The following is a 14,574-nucleotide window of genomic DNA, read 5'->3' on the forward strand; positions in this document are numbered from 1 at the left end:
ACTGCGATATTGATGGAACATTGAACAGATGAAGTCTCATCAACCCTAACCCAGCAACAATATGGCAGTACAGGGTGGGGCATGGCGTTCCAGATCTTCGGGAGAGATCTTGGCACAGTGACGTCATGGGTCTTTCATGATGCCATCACCCAACTAAAGGATGGTATCTCACGAGACGCGGGTTCATTGATGGCAGCTCTTTGGTCCAACGTGGAGGAGAGTCAAGTAAATCCTCTGATATTGTGTCACCGGGGCCAATCACAGGCAGCCACTGCCCTCAAACACACGCGTTCTGTTGGCGAGCAGCCACGGCAGCCCCCCACCTCGACGCTGGTGAACCACGACAGCCATTCGCCCCTCCCCTTGTAGCCTTCATTACGTCACAACGGAGAAATATGTCCTTCAACGGCGGCACTGGGCGGCCAGCATGTGAGAATTCCTTTCCCACTCATGTCGGTACGAGATGAGCAGCTACTTCCAGCTGATTCTTTGAGCAGCTAGCAGCAACTCCCGGTGTCCCCAGCTGGCAGATCATTGCTCCCCTGCCAAAAAAAAACAAGCAGAGGTAAAACCCACTTATAGCTAGATTAGGTAGCAGTGACGTCTTGGACTCTTTCTTTCACAGACCCACAAACAAACCAACAGTGAACGTCTGGAACCGACCCTCCAACGTCCGCCAATATACTGCGCTTTGCACCTTCAACTTCCTCCTTTTCTCCTCTTCCTCTCCATACCAATTTGATACCCAACCACCATCACCAACCGCGATATTTTCCTCAGCCAGCAAAGAGGCATCTCCTTTCCCGCCTTTACACATCTACAACTACAACATCTTGCTGAAGAAAAAATAACACCATCATCATGAGGATCGCCAAAGCGCTCCTGTCGTTGGCCCTCGTGGCTGACGCAGCTATCGCTAGCTCTTGGTTTTCCAATGCTGGTAAGTCATGACTTGTGTTTTTTCTCGACTTCTCCAGCTCATTATTAACAAGATCTGCAGCCTACAACAAGTGGCACGAGACTGAGCTTGAGCGTTGGCTCTCCGATCACGATGTCCCCTATCCCACTCCTGCCGACCGCAAGGATCTCGAGAAGCTTGTCCAGAAGAACTGGGAGTCGCATGTCGTAACACCATACAACAGCTGGGACGCTGCCCAGCTTAATAGCTATCTCAAGCAGAAGGGTGTCGAGACCAAGGATTCCGCCCAGGCCAGTCGCGATTCTCTCATCAGCCAGGTGAAGGGCTACTGGTACGAGACGGAGGACAAGGCTCAAACCGCCTGGACCAATGTCAAGGACTGGATTCTGGACAGCTGGACCGACAGCCAGCTAAAGGCCTTCTGCGATCATTATGGTATTCCTGGTAAGTTGACATGACGTCATGTCTTGAATGTTTGAGGCGTCGACTAACACCGCCATAGTTCCCCAACCCCGCACCCGTGATACTCTCCTTCAGAAGGCTAGGGTCGCTTACGAAACCGCTGCTCAAAAGGCCGGTGAGACTGCTGCCTACCCTGGCAACTGGTTGTACGAGACCTGGTCCGAGTCTGATCTCAAGGAGTGGCTTGATACCCATGGCATCCCGGCTCCTCAACCTACCACCCGCGACAAGCTCATTGCCTCTGTCCGCCGCAACTCCCGACTTGCCTCGCTTCGCATGCAGGAGCAGAAGGCTGCTGCTCAGAAGAAGGCTCAGGAAGCTTATGCCACCCTCACTGACAAGGTTATTGACGCCTGGAGCGAGTCTCAGTTGAAGGAGTTCTGCGACAAGAATAGCATCCCCGTTCCTCAAGGTACCAAGCTCAACCAGCTCCGCTCTCTTGTCCGCAAGCACCGCGCTGAGATCATGGGTGACACCGTTGCCTCAACCGCTGCCTCCGCCTATGGTGCTGCTACTTCCAACGTTGGCGAGAACGTTGCCAAGGCTACTGATGTCACTTCCCAGGCCGCTCTGGATGCCTTCAACGCTGCCGTCAACACCTGGTCTGAGAGCCGTCTCAAGGGCTACCTTGACGCCCGTGGAGTCCCCGTTCCTCAGGGATCCAAGACTGATGAGCTTCGTGCGCTCGTACGCAAGCATGCCCACAAGGCTGCTACCGGCTGGAGCGCCTGGACCTGGGACGATCTGACCCTCGACAACCTCAAGGCCTACCTCGCTTCCTCTGGAGACGCTGCGGCGAAGAAGGCTGGTGAGAAGGCTGGCGCTACTCGCGAGGAGCTTGTCCAGGCTGCCAACGCTGCCTACGCATCTGCTTCTTCTGCCGGTGGTAACTCCTTTGCCTCTGCTACCAGCTACCTTTCTCATGCCACCGACAATGCCAAGGCTGCTACCTTTGATACCTGGAGCGAGAGTGATCTCAAGGCCTACTTGGACAGCTATGGCATTCCCGTCCCTCAGGGTTCAAGTCTCAATGAGATCCGTGCCCTTGCTCGTCGCCAGTGGACTTACTACAAGTACGGCACCTCGTCTCCTTCCGAGACCATCTTCGCTAAGATCAAGGAAAACGTCTTGAGCGGCTGGGACTGGGTCACCGGTCAGGTCATGGCTGGCTCTGATGCCGCCAAGAAGAAGGCTGAGGAGGGCCGTGCCAAGGCGCATAAGGAGCTCTAAGCTGGCTTCCCTCAGCCTACATCACATCACGACAAGGAACTCTGTCAAGGCCGTGCATTCTGATCGGGATTGACGCCGAGTTTCATCTCTGTACAACATTTCTTAGGGTGGATACTCTTTGACCACCACACATGATGGCATTGACACGGGACAAAACTGGCTTGGAGGGTTACGAGTGGTTATCATTCAGGGGCTGCGGGTTTTTTGCAGCAAATGTTAATACTCGGGGTTATGTCTGGAGTTGGTCGTTGTTTTCTTTTTAGGTAGTTTCGTCTATCGGCCTCCATAGCAGGGGTAATGAAACTTTGTGAAATTGTTTGGTTCCTTGGTGGTGAATGATGGGCCATACGAATATTGTGTCCGGTGCTATGTTACACGACTCCCAGTTCTCTTCCAGATCTACTGGCCCTGGCCAATGAACAGCAAGACATATCTTTGACGGCATCTTGTGAACCCTCCTCGTGGAGGTCATAGTACAACTCATGATCGTGGTTGCTGAGAATCCTTCATCGAGGTAAGAGCTTCTTCTGTTGTTGCATGATGAATAGGGTAGGTAGCATGGTTGTTCCATGAGAGCTGAAAAAAGGTGAGCCTCGGCGAATGATGAATTATGTGTGGCAGGGCTGTGTGCACAGAAACAGGAAGCAAGCGTGTGTGTTGGTGTATTGAATGGGTTGATGGGTGATGTAAATGGAGTTTACGTAAAGGTTATTTGGGAATTGGAGTGTTTGAGACTGTGTGGTTGAGGGTGAGTGAAGAAGTGTGAGAGGATTAGTAGGAGTATAAGGTTATCTGTTTACTGCTTAAAAGCACCGAAAATCTAAGGCATTTATATCTTGGAAAAGGCTTAGACTAAAGATGTACAAAGATTGAATTAAGTCTAGGAATTCGACATATAAAGCTCGGATTTAGCTCAGATTAGGTCCACCAGGAGCTTGGATTATACGATGAGTTTGAAAAGGGGATCCTAAGGATGGCTAGACATTGTAAAGTGAGAGGTGTATGTGCTTTTGCTTAAGGGGCCTCTCTCTTTACTATCCAGTAGGGGGATGGCGGTATGTGGGATCTGGGCATTTCGAAGTTCGAAACTAGCCGGGTATTATCAATGACCATCATCCGGCAGGAGCAGCGCATATGCTGTTAGAAATTGTACGGCAGATATCAGATGACGGTTCATGTTTGTCACAAGATAACACACCGGGTTTGGAAGGTTCGGATATGGAGTCTCGGCGATTGATAGGTTGTTTATTTGGTTATCGCGCTTGCGACGGAATCTTGTTTCAGAACTTGCAGTCCAAGAGGTGATTTGCTTATGATGAACCACTCTCCGAGAGGTTTAACATCAACCACGCCCTCCATCCCATCCAGTTTAGTACCGTGCCTCCATCACTCGGCAATGCGTGACTTGACCCGGGCAGCGTATTCATTGTCACACTTGAAAGTTCAAGTAGGCAGGTAGGTATGCAACCGCGCACTTATCATCTTGGTACGGTCTGGGTATAATTATTAGGTATTATTGCGCTACTAAAGAACCAGTCGACCAGATCGCACCGTGTTCTCAAATGTTCGTGTCGCTAGATAAAGCAAATGCCCAAACTCAAGTAAGGTACGGAGTTGCCGGGTGCCAAAATTCCTATGTCCCCAGTCCCAAAGTGTCGAGGGAAACTCGCGCTCAAGTCCCAACCCCCAGGCCCCAGTTAGGTCTCTAGCCTCAAGTCCCGAACCACAAATCCCATAGAAAACACTGTCTCCCTTTCCCAAAGCCCAAATTCCGAATTCCACAAGCTGGGTAAACCGCAGGAGTAGTTACCAATCCATGATGCAGTCATAGATAGAACTAAGCACCCCATTGATACTCTCCCAACACCAGCCTTCACAAAGTCCTCCCTTGTCTCCATCTCAAAGGCATCCCATAGAAAAGGCAACGTCCGCGCCAACCTCGAGTAGCTAAGTATGCTTAGGTGAGTAGCGGTATGCGGAAAGAAATCTCGAAGCCTCAGAACCTAAGCCCCAGAGCCCCATGGGCCAGTATTCCTAGCCTCTGTACCCCCTCCGCGACCAATTATCCCCCACCTGATGGTACTTCCCCCCCCCATGGGCCCATCCTGTCCCCCTCCAGGCCTCAACCCCCACTTCTGCCACAATGACCAGAAGGTGACCATCTCCAACCCAGGCAGCTGCTTCATCACGCCCTCGCTCGTGAATCTCATTGCTTCTTTAACCGCTTTCTCCTCAAAAATAGCATCGCTGTTCCTTTTCAGATCCCGATTTCCAGATCTGGCTAAAACCGGGAAGTCAATAAGGGCAAAAGCGACTCTCTTCAAGTTGGGAATATCCGACGGCGGAGAAACGAGATAAGCAACGGCATCCTGCGCATTCTCCCAGCTGTCGGCTCCGCTGGGGGGATTTGTAATCCGAGTCGTCAAAGTTGGCGAGCCACTCAATGACCTCGCTGATAGCTTTGTTCTCCTTGACAACGTGATGAAGGATGTCGGCAGTGGAAATGACCGGCGCGATCCATGACGAAGGCGCCAGAAGAGATGAACAAGCGCTTCAGAGCGTGCTGCGAGGCCAAGGTTTGGAAGATGGAAACAAGAGCCTCGTCTTCGGACGGGCGAGAACCGCGGATCATGTCAAGAGTACCAGGGGTTGGGTGGGTTGGGTCGAGAGCGCGGAGCAGAAAGGCAGCGGTCAGCTTACCCTATGTTCCGGGGTCGTAGCCGTGCTCCCTGATGCCGTATTCCGAAAAGTTGAAACGGAGATTCTTCGGTGTGACGAGCTGATCGAGCTTCTTGGCCGGGAGTAGACTGGTGATGTGGTCGAGTTGTTGGCGGTTCAAGTTCCGAAGGTCAAAAGAGAGACCCTGTAGGTGGATTGCGTTGGAGGAAGAAAAAAAGACACAGTCTCGTCACCAAGCTGGAGCGGCTTGGATAAGTCTCGCTCCCGAACAGAGGAACTGTCCTCTCCTTTTAGCACAACATTCAAGGTTCTGTTCGAGGAAGGAGAAGCGGTTAGCCGTGTTTGCCATGAAAAGAGGGAAAGAAACGGTAGTGAAATTATTCAGCTGAGTCTTTGTTGGCCTCGCCCCAGCGCGCTGATGAGCTTAAGCCAGTCGCGCCCCAGCTGTATGCTGAGGTATACAGTGGACGGAGAACTTAGTTGGTCTCGTGGATGAAAGGGCGGGTGGCATGAGGCCCCTTCATCTCGTTCTCGGCGAGTCTCATCAAAGACCAGAGACCTTTCATCAACTCCGCATCTCTGCCGCGTGGATAGAAGGACTTCCAAACGGTGCTCCGAAACCAATGATAGAAGTGCTTGGATGTTCGACTGACACTGATGGCGTCTCTTTTGGCAAGGTATCCCCCACCAAGGAAATAGAGCTCAGGTGGCAAATCGTAAAAAGCTCGCATGGTTGTTTCTGTTACAAGGATACATATGTTAGTAAAATCTTCAAGGTCGAGCTGGCTTGGTCAATGAAGCTGTAGAGTGCCAAGTTAGATAGGTGAGTAAAGGGTCTAACCTTGGACGAAGCTGTAGGTGGAAATGCATAAGGGGCAGCTTGGTGGCTTTGTGTAAGCCTGGGTGAGCTGATTGATAGTAGCCCACGTCCTGTTTCGTGATGTCTGGTGGAAAAGAGAAGAGGAATTCAGTAAGCCACAGACACCCTCTTTATATCTTCTCCTCCCACCCCGTCGGCTTGCCAGGCCCACTTACATGACCAGATTCACCTCATCTGCTATTGTCATCGCCCTCCTGTATTCACTTCTTCCGATGTGCGACCCACAGAGCGGATTCACTTGCTTTCAGAGGTGGATCAAGAGCAAAGATGAGGTGAATTATCGCGATGGAGCTGCCCAGAAACGTTGCTCTTCCAGACAGAGCTCGGACAGAGGCTCAAGTGAATTTCACGAAATGTTTTAGATATGCTTTCCATAATTCACTGCCCGCTTCACTGTGAAGGAAGTGAGAGTTGGTGGGAGCGGTCATCAATATAAGATGGAGCGAACCAAAATTCCTGCCATGAACCCTCTCATGATGACCAGTAGGACACCCAATCTATAGGTATACCTTGATGGTTTGGTGGCTTTAACCTAGCTTTTGCCTCATTACTTCTTTATGTTTTTTTTTTTTTAATTCTCTGCAGAAAGTATGATCAACATTGAGCACCCATCACACAAATCGGTGACACGGAGTGTGGGAAAAAAGAGTCCAGCCAGTGGGATGCCAGGTAGATGCATGCCCTCTACATAAACTACATAAACTAGGTGTGAACGGGCGATTGCCTCCTCGGTCACCACCAACCCGCAGTTTGCATTGATGAGTAAACTCTTCTGACAACATATCCCTATATTTGTGTCTTGACACAATGATAAGCACCAAATGATTGTACTTTGGCTTGAACAACCACCTCACCAGTCATACCTAAGGTACCCACCCAGATCAAGAAACGATTGTCCTAGTACCCCATCAAACCCGCCCATGTCTACACCCTCTCTCCCGTTCAAGAATGACCACCCCCCAAATAAAAGCTCGAACAACAAATCCCCGAAGCCATGGCAGCCATCCCCAGGCTCGAGAAAACCGTGATAGAAAAGGATCAGACCGTTGAAGCACCACGCAAGGAATACCTTCAACAAGTCCCGTTGCGAGCCAACATGACATCTACTTACACAGAGTACAAGCACCAACTCCTGCCATGTGATCAAGCATGGCAGACCGACAAAGCCCGGGGACAGAACGCTGATGACGATTTACAGGACGCATTGTTGGATTTAAAGGGAGCTAAGAAGGAGTTGGAGAAGTTTCTTAAGGATGGCTAAGAGACGATGGGTAATCCGCTAATAGACCACTCGAATCGAGGTGGGCCAAGCGTTGGTGGTACATAGAACAGGTACGGGAGTTAGGGGAACTCGAATATGACGCAGCACAGGGGGGGCACCGCCAGTCGGGTCAATGGCGGCGGCGGTGACGATGGTGTCAAGAGAGATGGGGGCAAGAGGAGGTGTCGCTAGGTAGCCACTGAGGGGGCCTGTGATGGATGGGGTATATGGCCCCAATCTTGGTGAGAGGTTTCTTTCTTTTTGTGATTTTGACAATAGGACAGCTGTGTTTGGGGAGTGTTGGATGGGGACATAGAGCACCCAGGGGTTTGATGCTAGGAGGGGTAGTCATGTTGGATCTGCTGTAGCCGGCATCTGTAGATTTGAGAGCTCGCTGCATTTTTGGCTTGACAATTTCTTTTCATAAGGTAGTTACCGAGAGAGTATTAACAACATGGCTTGACATCCTATCTTTTATCCCATCATGAACAGCGCCAGGGGCGTTGCCATGTGTGATATCTGTATGCCTCTGGTCTAATAATAGTCCCACCGACAAATAACCCCACCACCCACGTTGAACCAGGACGCTCCCTTGCCCTTTCGCCCCATGTAAGTACCCGTGCGAATCAGCTGTGCGTCATATGAAGTGTGCCCGTACAAGTTCCAGTTGCGTTTAATAATGGAAGCGCCAGCTGATTCACACTTGCCGCCTCCACGATCCACAGTCTCCGACTCCTGCTCGCTTTCCATTAGAAAACTTCCAATATCTTCATGCAGCCCCTTCGGCGGAGGCTTTCCACAAGTCATATGGCCGCACGTCAAATAGGAGTCCAAGGCAAGTTGACTTCTCACAACTTTGGCACTGCAAGGCCAGCACCAAGCCGCAAAATGTGACTTCTTATGTTCAGGATAATATGTCAGAAGCTCATCGCTGACAATTGGGTCCAGTTTCGAACTGCAAATCTGGCACGGTGCAAGTGACAGTAGAAGTTGGGACTTTGGAGTCAAGGCCACTGGTACAGTAGCAAGACTGCTCTGATTCCGGGTTTTTCGTCGATGCGTTGGGTTGTGGATGCCTTTTTCGAGTGCTGATGATGCTCCAAAATTATTCTGGAGCGGGTCTGGAGGGTGCTCAAAGTCGAAGCTTTTACCCACTGCTACTCCAGCACGCAGGCTGAAGTCGAAGCTGCTGCTTATCCCGTCGAGAGGGCTGACAGCCAGTGCGGGGGTGACTTGTTTTGCAGTCGTAAGGGCAAGGGGCTTTCGGCTCCTGGGAACTAACACCTTTCTATTTGTTTGGATAAACTGAGTCCGATCCGTGGTAGCGAGCAAACCCAGTTCATATTGTAAGATAACGGGATTCGAACACGGTCGGTTTCTGAAAGGCTTTCTCAGGGCTTTCCTAGAGGAAACCCAGACACTCATCATGAGAGGAAATCCAGCAAGGATGACCAAGGAACCCGGAAAGGTATCGAATCTCTTGGTCACGGTCTGTTGAAGCATTCGTGCTTTCAATCTCATTCCGCTCAACGGTGGTGGCCCTAAAGATGTTGCTTTAATCTTATCACAACTATCCTCCTTATATCCAGTCTGCAAAACAGAGGAGTGTTAGCATGGGTTATTTCACCTCATCCCTTGGGGATCTGCCAAGTGACTTGCAGAATGGCAATACTCAAAAAAGTCCTTCCTGGCCGTCCACTCCGCGAGACTGACAGCTTTTCTACCATCTTCCATGGCGCGGATTGTTGACCAAAGCGCTATGCAAGCGATCAAGAATCCTCCAAATGCAAAGACCATGTTGCCACTTTTAGCGCAGCGTCTTCTATCCCGCTGTAGGACACAGGTCGAAAATTGAAAATACCGACACACGTTACAGACATATTTCGACTGTTTGACATAACGGAAGAGTGCTGAGGGTGATAGACAGGATGAGGCAGTACTGTGTTCCGATACGGTTGATATTCTGTCGAATGAGGTTGTAGCCGTTTGGGTTGGGGTTGTTTGAGTCGGGGTTGTAATGGACGCAGATGGCGGGGGTGCCTGATGAAGTCCAGCCACCATCGGCTGGACCACTTCTGGCATCCTCACTCCCTCGCAACCTGATGCGATTGTTGCGGAGTATATAAAATGAGCGCTGGGCATAGAGAAAGTCGAGCTATTCAGCACGTTAACGAAGTCATCTGGCTCGGGGTGACATGCGGTTGCCTTGTTGGTGGCGGTGCATTTTTATAGCTTACCTGCATAACGTGCGCTTACCTAGATAGGTACCTAAAGTGGCTTGGGGGCTTGATCCTTTTGTACGCCAAAAGCTCGGATAGGATACGTCTAAAGCTTAGATTATAAAGACTAAAAGCTTGGACATATAACCTCCCGCATTAAACAAGCTATCGAGCTCATTCTATCCTATAGTCTGGCCGCTAAAGAGAAAGCCTGGCTCAGTTTCAAGCTCTGCTTCTGGCTCGGCTTGGAGCTCGGCTTGGATGTCTGCTTCTGCCCCCCGGCCTGTTTCTGGCTTTGTTCCGGTCCCGGCCTCTAGCTCTGTTCCTTGTTCTGTTCCTTGCTCTGTTCATTGCTCTGTTTCTGCTCTGCTTCGGGCTCCTGCTGTTTCGGGTTTTGTTTTGACCTCTTCTTCAAGCTCTGCTTTAGGCTTGGTACATAGACTCGAATGCTGGCTAAATATAGAGCTGTAGGCAGTATCCAACACCCACCCGAATGCCTCCTGTTGATCTGTCATATGGTCTCTGACTCTGAACCGCTGGGCCTAGTGAGCCCTTCCCTCTTTCTCCACCCTCCTCCAGTAATACAGAATCCCGCCAATCTTATCTATCCAAGGCTCAACCATGCGCTTTTTGGATCCGTCATCAGGATAGGGCGGCCCCCCGTGCTTTTCATCACCATTGTAGACAAAGTACACCCGATAGAGGAGAGCTTCGACAACTTGATTGAAGTTCCTTTGCCATGAGATCTGTGTCAGGTCAGTGTCGACTTCACCACCATCATCTGTTGTTTCCGCATTTTTTCTGAGAATATCATTGATATGTAGGACCATACCACGAGGACGACTGTCTACGCGCTGGTGAGAAAGTCCATAAAGAGCTTCATCAATGCATGACCAGTACCAAGAAACAAAGTAACAATTATTGTGATCCCAGGGGTGTTCTGGTGGCTCATCAAAACCTAATTTCAGTGTGGCCTTGCAGATACGACACGAGAACCCCGGCAGAGGAGTTGATGCTTGGATTAACGGCAGGTCCGATGGCCAGATTGCCGCCGGGATTGACGGCAGAAGTCGTGGTCGAACAGGTGACGGAACTGAAGTTGGACTCTGTGAAGATAAGATTGACGACCCAGCCGGTAGTGAGCAGAAACTTATTTGAGCATCCGACTCTGTAGATATATTTTCCACCTGGTCTACTCCGTGGGTAGGATGTCCTTCTAATTCCACAGACTCCAGGGACAGTTTCGGTATGTCACTGACATAAAGATGTAACTGGTTCCGTTGACGTTTCCGGCCCCCTTCTCGTCTAGATACGTCAACGTTTATGAGGGCCGAGGTCATTCCGGTGTCCATTCGGAGTAAAGGAAGAGTGGTTGCAGTGGGCTTGAAGTCAAAACTGGTTTCCAACCCACTGCCAAAAATCACTCGGCGTGAAGTGCCTGTCATGGAAGAATGGTGAAAATCAACACCCGAGCTGTTTGCTACTCCGGTGCCAGGTGACTGGGCAGGCTGGAGCTCTCCGGCTTCTCCAGCCAGTAGTCCATTTTGTTGATTGTCTCCAGAGAACGAGTGCGGCGGTGGACCCAGGGGTGCTTTTGTTACTCTGTCACACCCGTCCTCCTGGTCTTCAATCTGTTTGAAGAATTAGCTTATGGTAACGACCAAGTGTGTCTTTGAAATCGACCTACTGTTTCACAAGACTCCCAGTAGTCTTTCCTAGCCGTCCACTCAGCTATTCTCACAGCCTTCCTACCATCCATCATAGCACCAATGGCTGACCATAAAGCCACACAAGCAATAATAAGTCCAGTTGTGGTAGTAAGAAGCTTACTTGCTTTGTTAACTGAGCCTCTGTACTTTGCCACAACGACCTTGGAGTTTTGAAAGAGGGCGTATCCTGCATCGGCTACATACCTACCCATGCTTGCCAACCTCGATCCGAAACTGTGAAAAAATAGATCAGGATGCGACTTTCTCTGAGGCGATGTTGCTGTCGTTGGCGGCCCTGGTCTTTGAGAAGCTCTAGATGGCAAAGGCTCGGATACGGGGAGAGAGGAAACACAAGGGCTTGCGGCTGCTCCATTCAACTGGTTAAGCTCCTGTTGCAAAACACTCGCCAGTCCAAAACCAGTTCCCAATTCGACGAAATCTTTTATGAAAATCTTGCAATCGGGAAGTTTGAGGCAACTAGTTGTTCGGCAGGCACAAGGGACTTGGGCAGCGTGGCTGTGCCACATATTGGCACAAGCCCACCATCACAGAGATCATGCATGAATGGCCCCGAAGTTCACGCTGCCATAGCAGGCCCGCTCGCTACACATTTGGTTGGTCCACATTCACCCCTCACGTCACATCTCACCTCACCTTGATCTTTCACCTTCACCTCTCACCTTCACCTATCACTCACCACCCTCACCACCACCCCCCGCAACCTCCCCAATCAACTTGACAAACTCCCCAGCATCATGCCCAAACCTCCCCAAAAACAACCCATCCACCTCCCCCCCCAACCTCTCCCACAACCCCCGTCCCGCCGCCCCCCCGTAAATAACCCTCACCCTCCCCCCCCTTCCTTTCACTCCCTCCCACTCCCTCAACCCTCTCACAACCCCCTCAACATACTCCTCCGCAGCTGGCTCCCTCCCCCCGATAGCCCAAACAGGCTCATAAGCCAGCACCACCTCCTCCCCCTCCCCAACCCCCTTTAGCACAACCTCAACCTGCCTCACCACCTCCCCAACCGCCCCTTCAACCCCCCCATCTTTCCTCATCTCACCAACACATATCACCGGAACCATCCCATTCCTCACCACCCCCCTAACCTTCTCCCCAACCCTCCCATCACTCTCCGCAAACAACCTCTTCCGTTCCGCATGCCCCAATTCCACAAACTCCACCCCAACCTCAGCCAAAACCGCAGGACTAACCTCCCCCGTATAAGCTCCAAAATCCTCAGAATAACAATCCTGCGCCCCTACTTTTATCCTTCTCGCCACCGACCCCTCAGGAGCAGATCGTATGATACTAATGACAGACGTGAGGGTGACAAAGTCGGGGATGATGAAGATGTCGACATCGTCATCACCCAGGGTTAGGGTATCCGTAGGGCTGGAAAGAAGCTCGACAACGGACCGGGTGAAGGCTTCCGTCCGAGAGGCGGAAAAATACATTTTGGTGGATACCCCGATCAGACGACGCCTTCTTCCTCGCTTGTTACTGCTATCAACCGGCGCCGTCGACGCCGCCGCCGCCGTTGCTTCGGGGCCGGGAGAGGTGGGGTTGCCGGACATCACTGAGGACAACAAACACGACCGAACAAAAAAGGGGTGCCCGATTTCGGTAGTCTAAAAGATAAATGCTGTGTACACTAAAGTCTGAGTTACCGAGGAGATAACACTACATTTTAGTCAGTCCTTACCGTCACAAACAAACCTGATCATTCGCCCTGTCGTGACGCAGTCCATTTCATTCATTCACACACGGGAAAGGTCCCCCCTCACCCATCAAAGCAAGCAGCACCGTCGATCCCCGCGGCTCGGGAACTTTTTAGCTTGGTCCCATCCACCTGGTGCCACTGTAAAAACCCGCTGTAGCTCGTCCCACCAACGATTTACCCGCCCCCAGACATAGCGGGGGTCCCATCTTGATATCCAATCAACAGGGTAACAATAGCAGCACCACAACAACAGCATGCTCCAAAACTCGCTGGAACTGGAGCTCCAACTGCCTGATAGGGTTCGCTGAGCCGACAAGTTCTTCTTGGCCCCCCCAGAATGTGGATAACCCGAACAATCAACAAAGTGGAAAAACGCAGGCAAAATGGAGCAAACTCGAAGCTTGTATTCCTCGCTGGATCCCACCCCCCCAAGAAGATCTGTTCTGGACCAAAGTGGCGCCTTCAACACCAAACATCCTCGGATTACCCTTTTGGGAGCGCCACTCTCACATGTATCCTGTCTCGTCTCTTGGAATCCAACTCGCTATTCCCGCCCTCATCAGCAACCCTTCACTTCCTCCGCCGCCCCAGAAAGACCATGTTCCCCTTCTTCGTATTCATGAATGACAGCCACCTTGGTAGCACTCGCGCTCTTCTCGTCAAAGACATATCCCAACCACTCCTTTGCGAGCCTCCTCGCAAGCTCCAGTCCCACCACCCGCTCCCCCATGCACAACACCTGGGCATTGTTGCTGAGGACCGCTCTCTCGACCGAGAAGCTGTCGTGTGCGGTGACTGCCCTGATCCCCTTGATCTTATTGGCGGCAATGGCAACGCCGAGGCCAGTGCCGCAGATCAACAGAGCTCGGTCGACCTCTCCCGAGGCCACGAGTTTGGCCGCCGCCGCGGCGATGTGTGGGTATGCCGTCTTGTCCTCCTTGCCCGTGGCACCGACGTCGACGACTGAGATGACCCGGGGATCGGCCGCGAAGTCTTCTTTGATTTTGTTCTTGTAGCTCACGCCGGCGTCCTGTTTGTAAATCAAATCATTAGCCCGTGATATTAAATCTGTCCCAGGAGTATACTCACATCGCAGCCAACGGCAATCTTCCACTGTGGTGAGCTCATGTTGAATGTGATGATGTTGCGATGTCGTTGACGAACTTCCAGACCAGCGGCTCCTTGCTGCTCGCCAAAGTAGTAATGTAATGTAGTCCCATAAAAACAACTTGACACTGCCTTCCCACTAGGGAACTCGGCAATCGCTATTTATCCAAGCCGCCTTTCCGTTCCGGGTATTCCGCCTGCGTCCTGGAAGCACCAGACTACCACCCGGTTCCAAGAGGCTGCATTGGGGGGAGGGGGAAACCACTGCACGCTGCCCCTCTCCCCGTACGCCCCTAAACGCCCCGCATACCGGCAAGTAGCCCATCATGAGGCGATCATCGAGGGGGACATGTGTTACTCGCTCGGCAAGGTTCAAAGGGGG

The 14,574-nt window shown here is 51.5% G+C and overlaps 6 protein-coding genes across 6 annotated transcripts; 2 read left to right on the forward strand and 4 right to left on the reverse strand.

Moving 5' to 3' along the window:
* The first annotated feature begins 131 nt into the window (after positions 1 to 131).
* QC764_601050 (uncharacterized protein) lies at positions 132 to 2,926 on the forward strand. Its single transcript, XM_062948622.1, has 3 exons — positions 132 to 940; positions 1,001 to 1,363; positions 1,422 to 2,926. The coding sequence occupies exons 1-3, from the start codon at positions 862 to 864 to the stop codon at positions 2,609 to 2,611; spliced, it is 1,632 nt and encodes a 543-aa protein (XP_062797639.1). The 5' UTR covers positions 132 to 861; the 3' UTR covers positions 2,612 to 2,926.
* A 2,204-nt stretch (positions 2,927 to 5,130) lies between these two features.
* Positions 5,131 to 5,331, forward strand: QC764_601045 (uncharacterized protein; the record flags this gene model as incomplete). Its single annotated transcript, XM_062948621.1, has 1 exon — positions 5,131 to 5,331. The coding sequence occupies one exon, from the start codon at positions 5,131 to 5,133 to the stop codon at positions 5,329 to 5,331; it is 201 nt and encodes a 66-aa protein (XP_062797640.1).
* Positions 5,332 to 7,965: 2,634 nt separating this feature from the next.
* Positions 7,966 to 9,573, reverse strand: QC764_601038 (uncharacterized protein; the record flags this gene model as incomplete). Its single annotated transcript, XM_062948620.1, has 2 exons — positions 7,966 to 9,021; positions 9,091 to 9,573. The coding sequence occupies 2 exons, from the start codon at positions 9,571 to 9,573 to the stop codon at positions 7,966 to 7,968; spliced, it is 1,539 nt and encodes a 512-aa protein (XP_062797641.1).
* A 619-nt stretch (positions 9,574 to 10,192) lies between these two features.
* On the reverse strand, positions 10,193 to 11,571 carry QC764_601035 (uncharacterized protein; the record flags this gene model as incomplete). Its single annotated transcript, XM_062948619.1, has 4 exons — positions 10,193 to 10,743; positions 10,936 to 11,281; positions 11,338 to 11,546; positions 11,568 to 11,571. 4 exons carry the CDS (start codon positions 11,569 to 11,571, stop codon positions 10,193 to 10,195), a joined length of 1,110 nt encoding a protein of 369 aa, XP_062797642.1.
* Positions 11,572 to 12,048: 477 nt separating this feature from the next.
* Positions 12,049 to 12,939, reverse strand: QC764_601030 (uncharacterized protein; the record flags this gene model as incomplete). Its single annotated transcript, XM_062948618.1, has 1 exon — positions 12,049 to 12,939. One exon carries the CDS (start codon positions 12,937 to 12,939, stop codon positions 12,049 to 12,051), a length of 891 nt encoding a protein of 296 aa, XP_062797643.1.
* A 705-nt stretch (positions 12,940 to 13,644) lies between these two features.
* QC764_601020 (uncharacterized protein) lies at positions 13,645 to 14,353 on the reverse strand (the record flags this gene model as incomplete). Its single annotated transcript, XM_062948617.1, has 2 exons — positions 14,175 to 14,353; positions 13,645 to 14,115 (listed from the first exon to the last, which is right to left on the reverse strand). The coding sequence occupies exons 1-2, from the start codon at positions 14,211 to 14,213 to the stop codon at positions 13,645 to 13,647; spliced, it is 510 nt and encodes a 169-aa protein (XP_062797644.1). The 5' UTR covers positions 14,214 to 14,353.
* Positions 14,354 to 14,574: the final 221 nt, after the last annotated feature.

The sequence above is a fragment of the Podospora pseudoanserina genome, chromosome 6 (genome assembly GCF_035222485.1).
Source record: "Podospora pseudoanserina strain CBS 124.78 chromosome 6, whole genome shotgun sequence".
NCBI classification, from domain to species: domain Eukaryota; kingdom Fungi; phylum Ascomycota; class Sordariomycetes; order Sordariales; family Podosporaceae; genus Podospora; species Podospora pseudoanserina.